Source organism: Pseudorca crassidens, chromosome 10 (assembly GCF_039906515.1).
Source record: "Pseudorca crassidens isolate mPseCra1 chromosome 10, mPseCra1.hap1, whole genome shotgun sequence".
Lineage (NCBI taxonomy): Eukaryota > Metazoa > Chordata > Mammalia > Artiodactyla > Delphinidae > Pseudorca > Pseudorca crassidens.
The window spans coordinates 29,732,722-29,755,834 of NC_090305.1; the positions used below are offsets into that span (position 1 = coordinate 29,732,722).

The following is a 23,113-nucleotide window of genomic DNA, read 5'->3' on the forward strand; positions in this document are numbered from 1 at the left end:
AACATGACCTGTATTAACATAAGCATTGAGGAGTGTGTAACTAAGATGATGTTTGGCGCCTAAACACATTGATTTAGGCAGAAAAATTAGGAAGCCTAGAAAGTGCCACTTCAAGTACACTAGGCCAGCTGCCTGGTAGAGGCTCTAACTATTGTCTGGTTTCTACTGTAGTGCTGTCTGATGGGGGAAAAAAGCAAGTCACCTATATAATTTTAAAAACTCTACTAGCCACATTTTTTTAAAAAACTGAAAGGAAAAAGGTAGAATTCATGTTAGTAATATATTTTATTTAACCCAATATCTAAAATATTATCATTTCAATATGTAATCAATATTATTAACGAGCTATTTTACATTTTTGTCCTAAGTCTTCAAAATATGATATGCATTTTATGTTTGTAGCATATCTCAATTTGGATACAATATTTTCATTGGAAATATCTGATCTGTTTTTAGATTTCCTAAAATATACAGTTGACCAAGTAGAGTTGTAATTACATGTTCCATTATTTTATGCTAGCTCTCATTATTAAGTGGAATAAAATTAAGGTTTTTATTTCTCACTGAGCTAGTCTATTGTCCAAATTGTTTCTCCTGTGTAGAAAGGATCATTGGTAAAAATGGCCCTGCTGAGACTGTGGGCTTCTACCCCAAGCAAAAAAAAAAGAAAAATAGCTGGAAACTCAGAGCTACATCTCTTCACCTCTTTGCTTGGTCTATGTGACAACAAATAATTTCTTTTTCATAGATTAACTGACCTGAGAATGTTGGAAATTTCTGAGGTTTTGTTGTTACAATACTTTTTTTTTTCATCGAAACAACCAAGTTTCCTTAGGAGAAGATTTTTCTTTGCCCCTGAAATGCTATAATTGCATATAGGGGTTCAGGAGATGCTGACAGTGCAAATCACTGGTGACAAAAATGCAAACAGCTGACGTTTGTCCCCTCTTGGTAGTACTTAGGGACAGCAGGTATGGGCAAGGAGGAGACAGCCCATGTAGAGAGTCCCCAGGCCAGACTTCCAGACTGAACAACAAGTCAGGAGCTATCGGTAGAAGCCATGTGGGTAATTAATGATCTAGGAGTAAAATCATGTCAGGACAACACACACCAAACAACACCTAGTCTGGTGCCAAGGAAAGTCTCCTGCCAGAAAGCCCAGCTCCAGTTCCTGGGATGCCAGCCTTCTCACACTCTCCTGTCCTTGGTATTGCTGAGCCTGGTGGGGCCTCGAGTCTTATTCTTTTTCTTATTAGTGTTTTGCTTTGAGGAAGGAAGAGACAGCTCCAACTCCCTCTTCTTGGCATCCCAGTCTTCATCCCGCTGATCAAGCTGCAGCCCCTTCTGCTTGGTGGCCTGGCGGTGGTCCCGGCACTGGGGCTCAGCCCTAGGAGAGGGGAACCAGCTCTCAACCCCCAATGCCCGTGGACTGAACAGCCTGCCCGGCCTGCAGAGGGGCGTCTCCTCTGCCCTCTGCATGAGGCCTGGGCACCTCTGCCATCCAGTCGAGGAGAAAGGCGGCCAAGTTCAAGCATTTCCAAGTGTACACTTAGGGAGGTCTCAGACACTAAAGAAACTACTCGGAGGTGGAGAAAAACAGGGTGCCCGGGTGGGATGTCCATAGAATCAAAGACAAGCACTTAGTTTGAAGTGCTTGTCAGTTTTAATGACAGTGGCTGCACCACTAAGCCCCCCTACTCATTTTTAAAGTGCTCACATCAACAGAGCAACCTGCGTATTATGGGGAGGCTGTTTTCCTTCATTTATTTTTTAATTGCATTTTTTCCTAATTGTAAAAGCTATGTCTGTTCATTGTAGAAAAATTTATAGTACAGAAACAGGTAGGGAAGAAAATAAAAATTATAATCATGTACGTATTGTATGTATAGATGGATTTATGTAAAGAATAGTTAGATGATAGCTACAGAATCTTAGAACAGGTGATAGATGGAGAAATAGATGAATCGATCATCATACACACACGGACGATGGGAAGCATACAAAAACACTGTTTTGTATATGAGGCCAAAGGTGAGTATGTGACTTGCTTAAGGACACTGGTGAAAGCCCATTCACGGAGATAAGGTTTGAGCCACTATGAGGACAAATGAAATTTGAGAGGATAAATGATCATACAGGCAGGGCAAACAGTATTGTAAGCGCAAAGCATGATAAAAAGCACAATTCATTCAGAGGACGGCAAACCTGCTTGTCGCTCAGCCTTTGTGCCCCCAACAAGCTGCAAGTGACCTCTCCGTATTCAGACCACAAAGCCTCCCTCCTCTGACCTGCTCTTTTGACCTTGTCACTTTCTATCTCGTGTTAGTGTTATTTATGTAAACCAGTTCTCTCCTCCTCTCCTGTCCATTCTTGCAGACCCTGCCCAGAAATCTTGCTTTTTCTTCCAAGTCACTCTACCCTGACCTGTGCTAACACCCCTAAGGCTCACTCTGCTTTCGGCAATCTCCATGCCGACTGCAAAACCAACTACTTGGCAACGACGTGGACGCACTTTGAGGGCATTATCCTAAGTGAAATAAGTCAGACAGAGAAAGACGAATATCATAGGATCTCACTATACCTAGAATCTGAAAACAAAAAAACGGAGCTCATAGATACAGAGAACAGATTCGTGGCTGCTGTGGGTGGGCGCAAGATGGGTGAAGGTACAAAAGGTACAAACTTCTAGTTATAAAATAAATGTCATGAGAATGTAACGTACAGCATGGTGACTATTGCTAATAATACTGTATTGCATATTTGAAAGTTGCTAGGAGAGTAGATCTTAACAGTTATCACAAGGAAAACAATTTGTAACTATGTATGGTGGCAGATGTTAACTAGACTTACTGTGGTATTTCACAATGTATACAAAAATTGAATCATTATGCTATATACCTAAAACTGATACTATGTTGTATGTCAATGACATCTCAATAAAAAATACATCAAGTCCCACTTACATGAAAGCTAGCACAGATTAAGAGCACAGGTTTTCTCGTCAGAGAGATGTGGGTTTATACCTGACAATAAATACCGCTTGCTAACCATGGCATCCCAGATGAGACACAAACATCCGAGGTTCAGTTTCCTCATTTGCCAATTAAGGATATATTCACTTACCTTACTGAGTTCTTGTGAAGCACAAAAGAATCACAGGCGGGGCTTCCCTGGTGGCGCAGTGGTTGAGAGTCCACCTACCGATGCAGGGGACGCGGGTTCGTGCCCCGGTGCGGGAAGATCCCACGTTCCGCGGAGCGGGTGGGCCCGTGGGCCATGGCCGCTAAGCCTGCGCGTCCGGAGCCTGTGCTCTGCAGCGGGAGAGGCCCGCGTACTGCAAAAAAAAAAAAAAAAAAAAAAAAAAAGAATCACAGGCGTAACGTACACAGCCCAGCGTATAGCAAATGTTCACTGACAGGTGCTTTAGCATAGCTCCCATCGCTTTGTACTGGAAAATTCTCCCAACTGATTTCTCTGCAGCCAGGCTTGCTTCCCACCAACCCATTCGCCATACGGGAGTCAAAACAGATTTTTAAAAAGCAAAGTTGACTGTAATACTTCCCTAACATTCTTCAGTGGTGTTCTATGGCTGAAGGTCTTGACAAGCCCTTTGGCTGAGTTTTTGCCGCGATCCTCCTCCAGTTCTATAACTGAGCCTTGTTTGGCGTGTCCCAGCCATAAACAGGACAAAGTTCCCATTCTGCCCTCAAGAGGGCAGAAGGCTAACATTAACTGAGAGTCACTACTTGCTAGGCAGCGCACATTCGCTATCTTACTGAATCCTCACCACGAGATTCCAAGGCAGCATTACTGCTCTCATCATACAGATGGATAGACTAAGGCCTGGAGATGTTAAATAACCTGCCTAAGGTGCTACAACTAATAAGTGGAGGTGCTAGGATTGTAATGGCCCCCATTCATTCATCTGACTCCCAAGAAATGTCCTTTCTACTACCCCACACCGACTACCAACGGGGAACCTCATGAACAGTGGTCTCGAAGGGATGGATCTGCATAGGCATTGCCTACTCACCCTTGATCGCAGCCCAGGGAAGTGGGGTTCGGTCGTTCCAGTCCACTTCCTTGCAGTCTGGGCCACAGAAACTTTTCTTCAAAATCTTTTTCACTGAATTGTAGTCCCCAGCAGCTACAGCTTGGTGGAGTTTTGTCATGTCGGACAGTTTGGTCAATTCCATGACCAAAAAAACAACTGTGGGAAAAGCATGCCACTTAGGAAATTCTCTGCAATACTTTATTCCTAGGGAGTGGTGCCATAGGGTTCCTGATGGTTTACTTTCTGTCTTACCTCATACCTTTGCATCCAGGGTTGCTTCATGTGTATGCCCTGCTGAGTGTGTATTTGGATCTTAGCTACTGTGGTTAGTGCTTGCCAATCCCCTATCCAAAAACTATCAATGGTTCCTTTCTGCCTATAGGATTATACGCTAAGCTCATGGGCTGACATTGGCTAATTGGCCTCAAACCGCTTCCCAGTACTACTTCCCACTCCTACTCAAAAGTGCTAGCAGTGTGACTCTCAGTAATTCTGTGCCTTACCTTTCTCATCTAAAGAATGGGTATAATGGGCTTCCCTGGTGGCGCAGTGGTTGAGAGTCCGCCTGCCCATGCAGGGGACACAGGTTCATGCCCCGGTCCGGGAAGATACCGCATGCCGCGGAGCGGCTGGGCCCGTGAGCCATGGTCACTGAGCCTGCGCGTCTGGAGCCTGTGCTCCGCAACGGGAGAGGCCACAACAGTGAGAGGCCCGCGTACGGCAAAAAAAAAAAAAAAAAAAAAAAAAGAATGGGTATAATTAGCCAGGGTCTTTTGAGAATACAAGGACAGTCCATGTGAGCAGTTTATACTGGATACAGAGCAGGTGCCCCATGGAAATTAAATATTATCGCTACACCAATTCAGGAGATGGACAAGATGAAAACATACAAATAAAATGGCTAAAAATTGTTTACAACATTAAGACACAAGCCAACAGTTCTCAAACTACAGTTTATAGACATTTAGAATTCCCTGGACCCTTTTGAGGGATCTATGAGGTCAAAGCTATTTTCATTATAATATTAAAATGTGGGGGTTTCCCTGGTGGCACAGTGGTTGACAGTCCGCCTGCTGATGCAGGGGACACAGGTTCGTGCCCCGATCAGGGAGGATCCCACGTGCTGCAGAGCGGCTGGGCCTGTGAGCCATGGCCGCTGGGCCTGCACGTCCGGAGCCTGTGCTCTGCAACGGGAGGGGCCACAACAGTGAGAGGCCCGCGTATGGCAAAAAAAAAAAATGTGATTGGTCCTGTTCCCTGTGCTGATAATTGGTCTGATGGTTCAAAAACAAAGATGTAGAAAACCACTGGTGCCTTAGCGTAAAGCGAGGCAATGACACCAAACACCTAGCAGTCAAGGTATTCTTCACCACCACACACACAGAGTTTTTCTTTTTGTTTTAAGGCTAATTTTAGTAAAGAAATTAAAGCAGTAAGAATTATTTATATTAAATTCTGACCCCTGATTACATGACTTCGTAAAAGTGTGTTTTTTTTCCTGTGGTACGCGAAGACAGGCCACAACAGTGAGAGGCCCGTGTACCAAAAAAAAAAAAAAAAAAAAAAAATATATATATATATATATATATATATATATATACCCAGCATAGGAGCACCTCAATCCATAAGGCAAATGCTAACAGCTATAAAAAAGGAAATTGACAGTAACACAATGATAGTGGGGAACTTTAACACCTCACTTACACCAATGGACAGATCATGCAAACAGAAAATTAATAAGGAAACACAGCTTTAAATGACACAATAGACCAGATAGATTTAATTGATATTTATAGGACATTCCATCCAAACACAGCAGATTACACTTTCTTTTCAAGTGCGGATGGAGCATTCTCCAGGATAGATCACATCTTGGGTCACAAATCAAGCCTCAGTAAATTTAAGAAAATTGAAATCATATCAAGCATGTTTTCTGACCACAATGCTATGAGATTAGAAATGAATTACAAGGAAAGAAACATAAAAAACACAAACACGTGGAGGCTAAACAATACGTTCCTAAATAACCAAGAGATCACTGAAGAAATCAAAGAGGAAATCAACAAATACCTAGAGACAAATGACAATGAAAACACGACAATCCAAAACCTATGGGATGCAGCAAAAGCAGTTCTAAGAGGGAAGTTTATAGTTATACAAACCTACCTCAAGAAACAAGAAAAATATCAAATAAACAATCTAACCTTACACCTAAAGGAACTAGAGAAAGAAGAACAAACAAAACCCAAAGTTAGCAGCAGGAAAGAAATCATAAAGATTAGAGCAGAAATAAGTGAAATAGAAACAAAGAAAACAATAGCAAAGATCAATAAAACTAAAAGCTGGTTCTTTGAGAAGATAAACAAAATTGATAAACCATTAGCCAGACTCATCAAGAAAAAGAGGGAGAGGGTTCAAATCAATAAAATTAGAAATGAAAAAGAAGTTACAACAGACACATCAGGAATACAAAGCATCCTAAGAGACTACTACAAGCAACTCTATGCCAATAAAATGGACAACCTGGAAGAAATGGACAAATTCTTAGAAAGCTATAACCTTCCAAAACTGAACCAGGAAGAAATAGAATATATGAACAGACCAATCACAAGTAATGAAATTGAAACTGTGATTAAAAATCTTCCAACAAACAAAAGTCCAGGACCAGAGGGCTTCACAGGTGAATTCTATCAAACATTTAGATAAGAGCTAACACCCATCCTTCTCAAACTCTTCCAAAAAATTGCAGAGGAAGGAACACTCCCAAACACATTCTATGAGGCCACCATCACCCTGATACCAAAACCAGACAAAGATACTGTAAAAAAAATAAAGTTACAGACCAATATCAGTGATGAATATAGATGCAAAAATCCTCAACAAAATACTAGCAAACAGAATCCAAGAACACATTAAAAGGATCATACACCATGATCAAGTAGGATTTAACCCAAGGATGCAAAGATTCCTCAATAAACGCAAATCAATCAATGTGATACACCAGATTAACAAACTGAAGAAGAAAAACCATATGATCATCTCAGTAGATGCAGAAAAAGCTTTTGACAAAATTCAACACCAATTTATGATAGAAACTCTCCAGAAAGTGGGCATAGAGGGAACCTACCTCAGCCTAATAAAGGCCATATAGGACAAACCCACAGCAAACATCATTCTTAATGGTGAAAAACTGAAAGCATTTCCTCTAAGATCAGGAACAAGACAAGGATGTCCACTCTCACCACTATTATTCAACACAGTTTTGGAAGTCCTAGCCACGGCAATCAGAGGAGAAAAAGAAATAAAAGGAATACAAATTGGAAAAGAACAGGTAAAACTGTCACTGTTTGCAGATGACATGAGACTATACATAGAGAATCCTAAAGATGCCACCAGAAAACTACTAGAGCTAATCAATGAATCTGGTAAAGTTTCAGGATACAAAATTAATGCACAGAAATCTCTTACATTCCTATACACTAATAATGAAAAATCTGAAAGAGTAATTAAGGAAACACTCCCATTTACCATTGCAACAAAAAGAATAAAATACCTAGGAATAAACCTACCTAAGGAGACAAAAGACCTGTATGCAGAAAACTATAAGACACTGATGAAAGAAATTAAAGATGATACCAACAGAAGGAGAGATATACCATGTTCTTGGATTGGGAGAATCAATATTGTGAAAATGACTATACTACCCAAAGCAATCTATAGATTCAATGCAATCCCTATCAAATTACCAATGGCATTTTTTACAGAAGTAGAACAAAAAATCTTAAAATTTGTATGGAGACACAAAAGACCCCATATAGCCAAAGCAGTCTTGAGGGGAAAAAGCAGCACTGGAGGAATCAGACTCCCTGACTTCAGACTATACTACAAAGCTACAGTAATCAAGACAATATGGTATGGCACAAAAACAGAAATATAGATCAATGGAACAAGATGGAAAGCCCAGAGATAAACCCACGCACATATGGTCAACTAATCTATGACAAAGGAGGCAAGGATATATAATGGAGAAAAGACAGTCTCTTCATAAGTGGTGCTGGGAAAACTGGATAGCTACATGCAAAAGAATGAAATTAGAACACTCCCTAACACCATACACAAAAATAAACTCATAATGGATTAGAGACCTAAATGTAAGATCGGACACTATAAAGCTCTTAGAGGAAAACAGGAAGAACGCTCTTTGACATAAATCACAGCAAGATCTCTTTTGATCCACCTCCTACAGTAATGGAAATAAAAACAAAAATAAAAACATGGGACCTAATGAAACTTAAAAGCTTTTGCACAGGAAAGGAAACCATTAACAAGATGAAAAGACAACCCTCAGAATGGGAGAAAATATTTGCAAACGAATCAATGGACAAAGGCTTAATCTCCAAAATATATAAACAGCTCATGCAGCTCCATATTAAAAAAACAAACAACCCAATTAAAAAATGGGCAGACCTAAATAGACATTTCTCCAAAGAGGACCTACAGATGGCCAAGAGGCACATGAAAAGGTGCTCAACATTGCTAATTTTTAGAGAAATGCAAATCAAAACTACAGTGAGGTATCACCTCACACCAGTTAGAATGGGCATCATCAGAAAATCTACAAACAAAAAATGCTGGAGAGGGTGTGGAGAAAAAGGAACCCTCTTGCACTGTTGGTGGGAATGTAAATTGATACAGCCACTATGGAAAACAGTATGGAGGTTCCTCAAAAATCTAAAAATAGAATTACCATATGGTCCAGCAATCCCACTACTGGGCATATACCCGTAGAAAACCATAATTCAAAAAGACACATGCACCCCAATGTTCATTGCAGCACTATTTACAATAGTCAGGTCATGGAAGCAACCTAAATGCCCATCGACAGATGAATGGATAAAGAAGATGTGGTATATATATACAATGGAATATTACTCAGCCATAAAAAGGAATGAAATTGGGTCACTTGTTGAGACGTGGAAGGATCTAGAGACTGTCATACAGAGTGAAGTAAGTCAGAAAGAGAAAAACAAATATCGTATATTAATGTATATATGTGGAACCTAGAAGGATGGTACAGATGAACCAGTTTGCAGGGCAGAAATTGAGACACAGATGTAGAGAACAAATGTATGGACACCAAGGGGGGAGAGCAGCAGGGGGTGGGGGTGGGGTGTGATGAATTGGGAGATTGGGATTGACACGACATGTATACACTGATGTGCATAAAATTGATGATTAATAAGAACCTGCTGTAAAAAAAAATAAAATAAAGTTCAAAAATTCAAAAAAAAATAGAATATTACAAAAGTGACCAATAATTTAGTTTATATGTATGTGCTTGTTTATATGGGGAAAAGCTTAAAAGAATATACTTTGTAGTTAGATTAGTTGAATGAGCACTTAGAACTCACACAAACAAAAGAAACATTTTGTAATTGTCAAGGGCAGAGCTTTTAAGGACCTTGATTAGCTGTGGTAACAGTAGGACTGGGAAGGAAGATATGGATGACACTGTGAGTGTAGAATCAAATAACTTGGCAACCGAATAAAGGAGCCAGGTAACTGTGAATCACAGTGCCACCAGGTGCCTTGGACTTCGCACAAAGCCTCCTACATCTTGATTGGGGTTAGTAGCAGTGCTATCAATGACTCAGGCAAAGAAAAATGTCCTGGAGACTGGTTTGGCAAGCCAGATCTTAGAGTCCAATTACTGAATGAATACAAACAAGCCGCTTGTGACAGCCACAGTTCCAAGTCATAAGTAAACCAAGTCTACAGAAGGCATTAAGGCCTGCCAAGGAGGAATGAAGCCTAAGCCTGGCATTGGGTGATGACTTTTGGAATTGGCTAAAATACTGAATAAAAGATTCTTCATCCCTTCTCCACTTTTGAAACTTAGAGGCATGGCCATCTGGGACCTGCCGTCCTCTGGAAGTGCTTCACCTCTGAGGTCTTGTGTTTCAGATTCCATTCTCGATCATGACCTTCTACCCGACTTCCATCACGCTGACTCAGGGTAGTTTCCTCCAACCCACTCAAATCACCAATATTTTTCAGTTCTTCCTGGTTATTCATGTTACGTATATGTATAGTCATATAGATATGAAGTCTCTTTCCCATAGCTGTGTGAGTATATATGTGTGTCGTATAGTAATATGGACATGAAATCTCTTTCCCATAGGTGTATGTGTATATATACATATGTGTGTATTGATGTATAGATATACAGGTACATATCTATATATCAGGTGCTCGTTCTGCTTGCCAAATACTGTTCTAGGCAATTTACATGCATTATCTCTTTTAATACTCACTGAGCCCTCGTGATATAGATGATATTATTATTTCTATTTCACAGCTTAGGAAACTGAGGGGTTTAAAGTCTGTGTAAATTGCCCAGGGCCTTAGAGCTAGTAAAGGTAGAACTGGATTTGAGCCCAGGTCTGTCTGACTCAGCCCTCTTAATTACCACATTTACCTCTGGAAAAATATCTGGAAGACATGTACTAAGTTGTTAAATAATTACCTAATGAGGTTGGGGTTATGGCGGAACCCTCGTATTCTATATTTTTCTCCTTTATTTTGTTTGGATTTCCATCTAAAAATTCTTTTTCCATTAACAACAATTCCCTCATTTTTCACTGCCTCTGGCCAGTCTGCTCTCCCAGTTTCCAAGCCCAGATAGCCCTCTTCTGTTGTTTAGTTCCTGGACTGGCAAACATCGCCAGGGAAAGCACATCACCAGACAGACTGAATCCATGACTAAGGAGTGGATTCCAGCCACCATGGGGCCCAGAAAGATTCAAACATCCTCAGGCAGTTCTCATTGCCATTCCCCAGGTTTTCACTCTCCTCGTGCTTTCTTTCACTCAAACTATAGCCACATGTCTTTTCTTTTCCATAAAATGTCTTAAAAGTAGTCGACACATATTGTCTTTGTACCCTTTATTCCTCACTGACTCCCTGCCTTAACCCCTCTGTTATACTCAAACTGGTCTTAGGTGTCACCGATGCCTTCCTGATTGGGAAATCCCACAGCCCTTGCTTTAGTCAATTCTATTTAATCAACAGTGTCGATCATATCTTTTAAACTCCTTTCTCTCTTGACTTCCGTAAAGCTCCTCTCTCCCATTTTCTATCCTCACTTTGACCAACCTCACAATTTCATTCACGACCTCCTCTTCCTCATACCTTCCATGAATGCGACTGTTCTTTAGAATTTTTTCTACCACTACCCTGTCTAAAAACACTCCATATCAATTCCATGCACTCTCAGTATTTTTATCTCTAAATAAATGACTTCTGCCCAGGTCTCTATATTGAGGCTCAGACCTGTATAACTAACCACTCAGTGTGCTGGCTCACTAGAGGGGAGAAAAATCACATTTTGGAGTATTTGCTGAATTCAAGCCACCCACATGAAGTCACTGCAGAGAGAGCTGGAAAATGTGCACAGTGGCTCTCTCGAGCAGGGATAAGTTGACTTCACACACCACTTGGTACCCAAGGGCAAAGGGTCTCAAACTATTTTTTTGACATACTGCAGAAAAGAGGTTTTATGTCAGTTACATATATATGCTATGGAAACCAAATTCGATGAAACAGCACTCAACTTTGCCACATGTGATGCACTTTAAAAGTTGTCATGTTCCATTTCATTAAAAAATATTTGTACCCACTCACCAAGTAGATTTCATAAACCATCAGTGGTTCAAGACCCACAATTTATAAACATCATCCTTGGGTCTTTCAAACTCGATATGCACAGAATGGTGTTCATGATCCCACTTCTACAACCTGTTCCTTTTCCCTAATTTCCTGTGTCAATCAATGGCTCCATCATCCAGCTGGAAATCTCACGGCCATTTTGGACTCATCCCTCTGCTTTATCCCTCATGGCCATTTCTGCCTTGTTCATATCTCTCAAGGAGATCTTCCAGTCTCAGTCCCCACTGTCACTATCCTGTTTTATATCAGCTTTCACATAATAGTCTCCTAATTCATCCCCTGCTTTTGGTTTCTCCAATCTCAACTTATCTTTTTTCAGTTCAAAGCCATCTTCTAAAAATAAGTAAAGCTACTGCTCTGCTTAAAAACTCTGATGGTTCCTCATTGCCCCCAAATATTTCTTATTCATTCAGAAAACATCTATTGGGCAACTACTGTGGGCCAGGCTCTGTATTGGACACAGGGGAATAAAAATGCCATGGTTCCTATCCTTAAGGAGCTTACAGTCCGAACTCCATTGCATTACTGAGAAGACTCTTTTAGTAGTTCCAGCTCACCTTTTCACCTTACCTTCTGCTCCAGCCTGTCTATACACCTGATGCCCTTGTCACAGTAGAGGACTGGACATCACCAAGGTGTATCCTCCACTTCTAGGCTCCGGTGCCTTGGCTCATGCAGTCCCACATTCTATGGGATGCCTTCCTCTTCCTTCTAGATGAACTCCTACTCATTCTTGAAAGCCTCTGTCTTGGTGAAGCCTTCCTTTTCACAAGTTCCTATTCAAAAATTTTAAATATTGAATCAATGTAATCATGCCCATATCCCAAATAGTTAAATAGTACTGAGGTGCTAAAAGAGAGAAGCCAGAGTCTCCCACCTCAACTCACCCCAACCCCAGCCCAATTCCCCAAAGGTAATCACCCTTAATGATTTTCCTTTTTAGATATCTGGTGATCGCCATGTTCCCCAAATAGTATGCTATATTATTATTTCTTGGTATATCATCCTAAGCACTGTCTATCTAATTTCTACTAGGAGAGTGAGCATTTAGCTCACAACCATCCTGGTCCTATCTTTTCTCTTCTCTAACCCTCCTAATAGAGTTACATCTCTCTACTCAGGCCCTCCACTACATCTCTGCTCTGCAAAGTCACTGTGCATCCAGACGTTTACTTTTTGTTCTACTAACTATGGATATTATCTCTTTTGACTCTCATCATTTTCCAAAATGAGACCCTTAGTAACTCAACCTTTTCTCCATCCTAGTAGGCCTCACTTGTACCTCCTTCTACCTACTTACCTATAGGTACTTCTACATTTTAAAAATCAATCATATTTACATTCTCCTGTATAATCATAGTTCATTTTTCTTTGGCTTGTTTAAAAGGTGTTTCTAAGAGTTGAAAACCAGTAAGCATGTTTACACTGTTAGACTAGTGAATGTTGTTTTCGATCGTCTAGTGGAATACTCTGATCATACTTTCTTCTCTGGTCCGTTCAGAGAAATATATTTTTAGTTTCAGGTTTAATAGTGTCTCCACCCAATAGCTCAAAATCAATCCATTTTAAATTATATCACACTTACATCATGTCTTTCCTGGATATTTTCCCTCTTGGAGTTTCTAGTTTTAACTTTAATTGTCTTTAATTTTAAATTTAAGTAATTTAATCTTCTAATTTTTTCTTTTGCATTCTGTTACCTTCTAAGGGCCTCGAGGGTTTCCAAGTTCCCAATCATACTTTTAGTTTTATTGAATCCCATTGTTTCTTCCAGCTTCATTACTTTAATCAGGATGGGTTAGTTTCCAGACCGTCACCCTGGGGCTTCCCTCCTCGGCTCATCTGGCTTGGAGCCTCTTTTCCTTGGATCCTGTGCAGTGAGAATGCCTTTCACTTCCACCCCTTCCAAGGAGAATTAATAACTCACTTCTCAGAAACCCCACAGTCCTTGTATTTACCTACAAGGGCTCACTTGCTATGGTGTGATTTCCTTAGCCTCCAGGGGTAGTCATCCTTGAAACGGTACCTAACATACAGTTTGCCCTCAATAAACACTATTTGAAAAGACTATGGAGCACATTATTACTATTTATTCCAAAATCTTGATTGAGGACAGAGTCATCAGTTTTTTTCATGTTAAGGAGTAAAGAAGCACTTCTATATTGATGGGAAATGGGAGTAAGAATTAAGAGATAAGAAACAGCTCAACAAAGAATCAATTTATAAACACAAGTACCTTATTTTTTTCACTACATCAAAACAAAAACAAAACCCATATCAGATCCACCTTATAACCTGTATGTCTACGTTGACTTGCCATCCTTTGGAATGTGAGGCCCATTCTTTATTCATTTCACTGGACTGGGGTTGCCAGGAAAGTTACAGGAAGCCCAGTTAAATTTGAATTTCAAATAAACAACACATAATTTTGAGTATAAATAGGTTCCAAATATTGTATGGAACCTTCTTATACTAAAACCTTTTTGTCATTTGTCTGAAATTCAAATTTAACTGGATGTCCTGTATTTCATTTGCTAAATCTGGCAACCCTACACTGGGGACCTTCTCAGGACATTAACCTGCTAAATGCCAACCAGTCTGACCTCCTCAGAGAGAGTAATCTGATTACAATGGGAGGAAGCACAGAGTTGACATGGAAAGAAAGAAAGAAAATATTTCCTACTTGCCTTCAAGACCTGCTTTCAAAGCCCACCACCTTTTTAGGTGTGATGATGAATTTTCTGATTGTGTCTTCTGAATCTTCATCCTGTCTTAAGGTTAAAGGGAGGAGGTCCTTAGAGACCGCTTACGTAGTGTATCATGTACACTTTTAGATTAATATTCTGGGGCAATTTGTTTCATAGGCGGTTATCCCAGGAAGCACAGGAAATTGTCATTAGGCTGAGATAGTTTAAATGTTCACCTATTGTCAGGTTTAAATAAGTCACTGCTTCTTTAAAGATAATACTATTAGACAGCACTGTGTATGCTCTGTCCTAAGCATTTCACATACATTTGCATTTCGTTCTCACAAGGTGCCTCTGACTAATGTACTTTGATTATCTCCGTTTTACCCTTGAGGAAGCTGAGAAGCAGAAAGGATAAAGAACTTGCCCAAAGTGACATCACTAACAAGTGTGAGAAAGGAGCTATAATCCATGCCTTCTTAATCTGGAGTCCTCCAAATAAAAATAAAATAAATTTCATCTACAGTCCTGTCAACCTCGCCAAAAAGCCAAAAATCACTAGTTAAAAACATAAAACATTAACTCCACCCATGAATGTCAAGCTACTTTCTCTGAGTCTCTAACTGAAGCTTTAAATGAATATTTTAAAATTAGAAAGTTGGATTGAGGAGAAAGCATTGGAAAATGAAGGAAGGAATTTCAGCGAAACCGCAAAGAACTGGGTTAAGCTGAGCTATCAGATGGCCCCTTTTCACACCATTTCCCCCCAAGTCATAAAAGCCCTTCCTGATTGCCCTTCACTGTATTTCCACGGAGAAATGAAACTAACTCAGTGGCAGGCCTTCCAAGCCGGAGCATAGTCCACATAATTTCTAGTTCCAGTGTGCTATAAAACGGAAAGCGGACTGCGCAAGGCATTGCGGATTGCAGATGGAAACAGAGTAACCGGGAATTTAGTGAAACGAGCAAGGTCGGCGCGATGGGGGGGGGTGAATGGAACTGGGAGAGATCTGATCGGAATAGAGTCTGAGAACAGGAACTGGGGGCGCAGCACCCGCTCTCTGCACGCGTGGGTCGGTCCCGGGGGGGAAGGGGGTTAAGTTAACCCGCGGGTCCAGATTGCAGACCGCCAGTCCTGGGAGGGTGCTGTGTGCGCCGAGCTCGCCCGCGTCCCAGCGCCTCTGCTGGTGGGAGGACGGTGGCCTCAGCTCCACCCCTTCCCTCCTCCTGCGGCGCCGGGGGAGGTCAGAGTCGGGGCGACCGGACGGCGCGGGGCAGAAGGAGCGCGAAGCCAGCGCGCAGCCCCTCGCCCGCCGCCCCGCGGCCACGGTGACCCGGTGACAGCGGGCGACAGAGCCCGCGGTACTGGCAGCGAGCAAGCAGCAGAAGGGGTCGGCGCGCCCGGTCCCGGTTCCCGCGAGCAGCTCATCGCGGTGCCCGGGTGAGGAGGTACCCCGGGGCGGGTGGGAGCCGGGGGTTGCCGCCGGCTGGGGGGTTGGGAGGTTGGGGGCTGAAAGGATGGGGATGGGAGGATGGGGGAGGATGGGGGTTGGAGGGCTGGCACCCCGCCCGCACCCACCTCCAAGCCGGAGCTGGGCTCGCCTTCCCTGCCGCCCTCCGAACAGCTCTGGGATCTTTGCGGGGAGGGTGATGGAATTCGAGCCCAGTTCTCCCAAACTTCTTCCGGAGCCCAGTTCTGAGAAGCTGCTGTATGATCTGAATGACAAAGCCGTCCCTCTCTGCTCCGATCACTTACTCCCCATGTCCCAGAGCTCCAGGCTGCAGCCCAGATAAGATCTCGGCTGCGCTACCCTGAGTCTGCGGGAGGCTTGTTTTTAAAAAGCCAAACAGAACCAGAAAGCAGAGAACATTCTCTTCCCCGTCATCACCTGGAGCCTCTCATAGACCTTTCTAGCTCTAAAAACGAAAAGGTCAGGCTTTCATTCAGACCTCTGGCTTCCGAGGTGGCTGCGGAAATGGGAGGAAGGAGGAGGGAGAGCTGTGTGGGCTCATAAGGGGGCTGGGAGCCCTTGAGGGACTTATGTGTTCAGGTTCGAGAGGGATTTGTGTTAACAAATCAGTATTGAACAAATTACCTTTGACCCCAATAAGAATGCTGAGCCAGGAGGTTAGTCTATGAGTAGGAGCCGGGAAATGCACCCCTTCAAAGTGTTGACAGTTACAAAGGCCTGGAACCTAATCTTGGGCTAACACTGAACTCAGGGATCCGAGCATTAAGTATTGGCCTGGTCCATAGGAAGGGGAAGGGGATGGCCTTCTTTTTTTTTTTTTAATTTAATTTAATTTATTTATTTTTTATACAGCAGGTTCTTCTTATCTGTTATACATATTAATGTATATATGTCAATTCCAATCTCCCAATTCATCCCACCCCCACCCCCACTTTCCCCCCTTGGTGTCCATACATTTGTTCTCTACATCTCTGTCTCTATTGCTGCCTTGCAAACCAGTTCATCTGTACCGTTTTTCTAGATTCCACATATATGCGTTAATATACGATATTTGTTTTTCTCTTTCTGACTTACTTCACTCTGTGTGACAGTCTCTAGGTCCATCCATGTCTCTACAGATGACCCAATTTCGTTCCTTTTTATGGCTGAGTAATATACCATCGTATATACATGTACCACATCTCCTTTGTCCATTCGTCGGTTGATAGACATTTAGGTTGCTTCCATGACCTGGCTATTATAAATAGTGCGGCAATGAACACTGGGGTGCATGTGTCTTTTTGAATTATGGTTTTCTCTGTGTGTATGCCCGGTAGTGGGATTGCTGGGACATATGGTAATTCATTTTGAGTTTTTTAAGGAACCTCCATGCTGTTCTCCATAGTGACTGTATCAATTTACATTCCCACCAACAGTGCAAGAGGGTTCCCTTTTCTCTACACCCTCTCCAGCAACTGTTCTTTGTAGATTTTCTGATGATGCCCATTCTAACTGGTGTGAGGTGATACCTCATTGTAGTTTTGATTTGCATTTCTCTAATAATTAGTGATGTTGAGCAGCTTTTCATGTGCCTCTTGGCCATCTGTATGTCTTCTTTGGAGAAATGTCTATTTAGGACTTCTGCCCATTTTTTGATTGAGTTGTTTGTTTTTTTAATATTGAGCTGCATGAGCTGTTTATATATTTTGGAGATTAAGCCTTTGTCCATTGATTCGTTTGCAGATATTTTCTCCCATTCTGAGGGTTGTCTTTTTGTCTTGTTTATAGTTTCCTTTGCTGGGCAAAAGCTTTTAAGTTTCATTAGGTCCCATTTGTTTATTTTTGTTTTTATTTCCATTACTGTAGGAGGTGGGTCAAAAGAGATCTTGCTGTCATTTATGTCAAAGAGTGTTCTATCTATGTTTTCCTCTAAGAGTTTTATAGTGTCCGGTCTTAGATTTAGGTCTTTGATCCAGTCTGAGTTTATTTTTGTGTATGGTGTTAGGGAGTGTTCTAATTTCATTCTTTTGCATGTAGCTATCCAGTTTTCCCAGCACCACTTATTGAAGAGACTGTATTTTCTCCATCGTATATGCTTGCTTCCTTTGTCATAGATTAGTTGACCATAGGTGTGTGGGTTTATCTCTGGCTTTCTATCCTGTTCCATTGATCTATATTTCTGTTTTTATGCCACACCATATTGCCTTGATTACTGTGGCTTTGTAGTATAGTCTGAAGTCAGGGAGTCTGATTTCTCCAGCTCCACGTTTTTCCCTCAAGACTGCTTTGGCTATACGGGGTCTTTTGTGTCTCCATACAAATTTTAATATTTTTTGTTCTACTTCTGTAAAAAATGCCATTGGTAATTTGATAGGGATTGCATTGAATCTGTAGATTGCTTTGGGTAGTATAGTCATTTTGACAAGACTGATTCTTCCAATCCAAGAACATGGTATATCTCTCCATCTGTTTGTATCATCTTTGATTTCTTTCATCAGTGCCTTATAGTTTTCTGAGTACAGGTCTTTTACCTCCTTAGGTAGGTTTATTCCTAGGTATTTTATTCTTTTTGTTGCATTGGTGAATGGGATTGTTTCCTTAATTTCTCTTTCTGATCTTTCATTGTTAGTGTATAGGAATGCAAGAGATTTCTGTGCATTAATTTTGTATCCTGCTACTTTACCAAATTCATTGATTAGCTCTAGTAGTGTTCTGGTGTCATCTTTAGGATTCTGTATGTTTAGTATCATGTCGTCTGCAAACAGTGGCAGTTTTACTTGTTCTTTTCCAATTTGTATTCCTTTTATTTCTTTTTCTTCTCTGATTGCTGTGGCTAGGACTTCCAAAACTATGTTGAATAATAGTGGTGAGAGTGGACATCCTTGTCTTGTTCCTGATCTTAGAGGAAATCCTTTCAGTTTTTCACCATTGAGAATGATGTTTGCTGTGGGTTTGTCCTATATGGTCTTTATTATGTTGAGGTAGGTTCCCTCTGTGCCCACTTTCTGGAGAGTTTTTATCATAAACAGGTGTTGAATTTTGTCAAAAGCTTTTTCTGCATCTATTGAGATGATCATATGTCTTTCATTCTTCAGTTTGTTAATATGGTGTATCACATTGATTGATTTGCCTATATTGAAGAATCCTTGCATCCCAGGGTTAATCCCACTTGATCATGGTGTATGATCATTTTAATGTGTTGTTGGATTCCATTTGCTAGTATTTTGTTGAGGATTTTTGCATCTATATTCATCACTGATATTGGTCTGTAATTTTCTTTTTTTGTGGTATCTTTGTCTGGTTTTGGTATCAGGGTGATGGTGGCCTTGTACAACAAGTTTGAGAGTGCTCCTGACTCTGCAATTTTTTGGAAGAGTTTGAGAACATGGCTGTTAGCTCTTCTCTTAATGTTTGACAGAATTCACCTGTGAAGCCCTCTGGTCCTGGACTTTTGTTTGTTAGAAGGTTTTTAATCACAGTTTCAATTTCATTACTTGTGATTGGTCTGTTCATATATTCTATTTCTTCCTGGTTCAGTTTTGGAAGGTTATAGCTTTCTAAGAATTTGTCCATTTCTTCCAGGTTGTCCATTTTATTGGCATAGAGTTGCTTGTAGTAGTCTCTTAGGATGCTTTGTATTCCTGATGTGTCTGTTGTAACTTCTTTTTCATTTCTAATTTTATTGATTTGAGTCCTCTCCCTCTTTTTCCTGATGAGTCTGACTAAAGGTTTATCAATTTTGTTTATCTTCTCAAAGAACCTTTAGGTGTAAAGTTAGATTGTTTATCTGAGATTTTTCTTGTTTCTTGAGGTAGGCTTGTATTGCTATAAACTTCCCTCTTAGAACTGGGTTTGCTGCATCCCATAGGTTTTGGATCATCGTGTTTTCATCGTCATTTGTCTCTAGGTATTTTTTGACTTCCTCTTTGATTTCTTCAGTGATCTCTTGGTTATTTAGGAACGTATTGTTTAGCCTCCATGTGTTTGTTTTTTACGTTTTTTTTTTCACTGTAATGGATTTCTAATCTCATAACGTTGTGGTCAGAAAAGCAGCTGGATATGATTTCAATTTTCTCAAGTTTACCGAGGCTTGAGTTGTGACCCAAGATGTGATCTATCCTGGAGAATGTTCCATGTGCACTTGAGAAGAAAGTGCAATCTGCTGTTTTCGGATGGAAAGCCCTATAAATATCAACTATATCTGGTCTATTGTGTCATTTAAAGCTTGTGTTTCCTTATTAATTTTCTGTCTGGATAATCTGTCCAGTGGTGTAAGTGAAGTGTTAAAGTCCCCCACTATTGTTGTGTTACTGACAATTTCCTCTTTTATAGCTATTAGCATTTGCCTTATGTATTGACGTGCTTCTATGTTGGGTGCATATATATTTATAATTGTTACATCTTCTTCTTGAATTGATCCCCTGATCATTGATCATTATGTAGTGTCCTTCCTTGTCTCTTATAACATTCTTTGTTCTAAAGCCTATTTTATCTGATATGAGTATTGCTACTCCAGCTTTCTTTTGATTTCCACTTGCATGGAATATATTTTTCCATCCCCTCACTTTCAGTCTGCATGTGTCCCTAGGTCTGAAGTGGGTCTCTTGTAGACAGCATATATAAGGGTCTTGTTTTTGTATCCATTCAGCCAGTCTGTGTCTTTTGGTTGAGAATTTAATCCATTCACATTTAAGGTAATTATCAATATGCATGTTCCTATTCCCACTTTCTTAATTGTTTTGGGTTTGTTTTTGTAGGTCCTCTTCTTCTCTTGTGTTTCCCACTTAGAGAAGTTCCTTTAGCATTTGTTGTAGAGCTGGTTTGCTGGTGCTGAATTCTTGTAGCTTTTGCTTGTCTGTAAAGCTTTTGATTTCTCTGTCAAATCTGAATGAGATCCTTGCCCAGTAGAGTAATCTTGGTTGTAGGTTCTTCCCCTTCATCACTTTAAATATATCGTGCCACCCCCTTCTGGCTTGTAGAGTTTCTGCTGAGAAATCAGCTGTTAACCTTATGGGAGTTCCCTTGTATGTTATTTGTCGTTTTTCCCCTGTTGCTTTTAATATTTTTTCTTTGTCTTTAATTTTTGTCAATTTAATTACCATGTGTCTGGGCGTGTTTCTCCTTGGGTTTATCCTGGGACTCTCTGCACTTCCTGGACTTGGGTGGCTATTTTCTTTCCCATGTTAGGGAAGTTTTCGACTATAATCTCTTCAAATATTTTCTTGGGTCCTTCCTCTCTCACTTCTCTTTCTGGGACCCCATCATGCGAATGTTGGTGCATTTAATGTTGTCCCAGAGGTCTCTTAGGCTGGCTTCATTTCTTTTCATTCTTTTTTCTTTATTCTGTTCCATGGCAGTGAATTCCACTATTCTGTCTTCCAGGTCACTTACCTGTTCTTCTGCCTCAGTTATTCTGCTATTATTCCTCATTATGACCGTTCGACAATCGCTTTCCCTGCTAGGGATTTTAAAGACAAAAATCACATCTATTTTTGAAATCTTTTAATCTGAAACATAGTGACTGACACATAGTCACTCTTAAAATTGAGTAAATGGATTCGTGAGCAAATGCATGAATGAGGCAGCCAGTCATTGAATTATTTGGAGAATTATTACTCTGGGAGTGAGGTCAGATATCACATATATAGGGTGATGAAAAAAACTCAGCAAACAGTACTCTACTGTTCCATTGCAGACATTTCCAGACACTGCCTCCTGGTACTGGCTATACCAGAGCCCATAGGGAGCTAACATATAGATGCCTGGACCTGCCTTCTGAAGATTCTGCATCAGAAAGTCTGCAATGGGTCTCAGGAGTCAGCGTGTTCAAAGGTTCTGCAAGAGCCTTGCAGCCTGCCTGAGGTCAGGCAGGGAACTGGCGCGAGCCATTTCACCTGGCCTTAACTCTGCCGGTTCCACCATAAGGACAAAAGGTGATGGCCCTGGCACTGGTCTGGTAGGAATCATGGGGAGGGCAGAGCACTCCAGTCCTGCTTGGAGGACGTGGGGAAGCCCTGCTAGCCATTGGCTGTCTCTAATTCTTCCTGAGGTTATTGACAGGGAAGATGTGATGAATACCCAAGTTGCTACGGGCAAGTGAGCCTTCTTGGGGTTAGAGCAGGGTTCCTAAAAATCACTGTTGATTCCTTATGTGTTTCACTTTGTGTTCTCTTTTTCACCTCTTCATCCCTCGTGATCTTCCAATGGGCTGAACGACACTCCCCTTATTCAGCCTGGGCTGTAAGCACCAGGAGTGGTAAATACTTTCTGTGGATGATGTTACTTGATGAAAATCCAAGTGGTGACATTGTAACAGAGGGGTAGCAGTGGAGGCTTGTGAGGATCCAGCCTGGCTTCAGTGCAACTTCTTCTATTGCTTATTTGGGAAACTTAGCTATGTCTTGGGATTCATACACAGTACTCTGAAGTTTCCAAGCATCTTGGCATGTTGCTCCAATAAAAATTAGGGCAAGAACAACGAGACAGAGTCTCATCTCTTTGGAGAACAATTTCTAATTCTTTGTTAAGTCATCTCTCAATCCAGCTCCGACCAGTTTAGCATCATTAAAATAACTGTTCTGTTCATTAACTTTAGAAGATTTTGGTTTTAGAGTGAACAGAATTTGACATTATACCAAGATGCCATGTGGTGGGTAAAAGCTGGCATTCAGGCAATCTGGGCTTAAGCCCTACCTCCGGCACTTGTTAGCTTTGTGATTAGAACAAGTCAGTTAAACTTTTCTGGCCTCAGTTTCCTCATCAATAGAATGGGGATAATTAAACTTCCCTGACAGATTGTTTTGGTGATGATTGAGTAAGGGACCATGTGCCAGAAACTGTGCAAAATACTTGGCACTTAGTAAGTGTTCAAATGTTAGCAATATTATCATCTATTTAGTGAGCAAACTTTTTTTTAGCAACTCCTAGGTGCCATTTTTAAATAAAAAGACAAATTATAGTGCTAGGTACTCATATGAAAAGATATTTACAATATATTTTCAAATTAAAAATGGAAGTTGAATATATTGTATGACGTTTTATAAACAAACTTTAAAACTATATATGTATGTATGTTTATATGTATGGGTATATATGTTTGTCTGTATTGTGTATGTGTACATGTATTCACGCATGGAACCGCATCTGGAAAAACATCTGTTGGCAAGGGATTATTAGTGCAGAGACAGCTCCAT

The 23,113-nt window shown here is 40.9% G+C and overlaps 2 protein-coding genes across 5 annotated transcripts in view; one reads left to right on the forward strand and one right to left on the reverse strand.

Moving 5' to 3' along the window:
* Positions 1–354: 354 nt before the first annotated feature.
* Positions 355–16,250, reverse strand: ANKRD66 (ankyrin repeat domain 66). The gene is made up of 5 exons (XM_067755751.1): positions 16,049–16,250; positions 12,340–12,558; positions 4,034–4,210; positions 2,582–2,588; positions 355–1,387 (listed from the first exon to the last, which is right to left on the reverse strand). The coding sequence occupies exons 3-5, from the start codon at positions 4,194–4,196 to the stop codon at positions 1,189–1,191; spliced, it is 369 nt and encodes a 122-aa protein (XP_067611852.1). The 5' UTR covers positions 4,197–4,210; positions 12,340–12,558; positions 16,049–16,250; the 3' UTR covers positions 355–1,188.
* PLA2G7 (phospholipase A2 group VII) overlaps positions 15,769–23,113 on the forward strand; it is a 34,131-nt gene continuing 26,786 nt past the window's right edge. Inside the window, exon 1 of one of the 4 annotated variants that reach the window (XM_067752760.1) lies at positions 15,769–15,910. The gene's annotated coding sequence lies outside the window, so the exon portion shown is untranslated. Of the gene's footprint in view, positions 15,919–23,113 lie in introns of all 4 variants that reach the window. The other 3 variants (XM_067752758.1, XM_067752761.1, XM_067752759.1) reach the window with 3 other exon arrangements.

Coding starts and splice junctions, on each gene's coding strand:
- ANKRD66 (XM_067755751.1), bottom strand. CDS start 4,196: ATGGAATTGACCAAACTGTCCGACATGACAAAACTCCACCAAGCTGTA.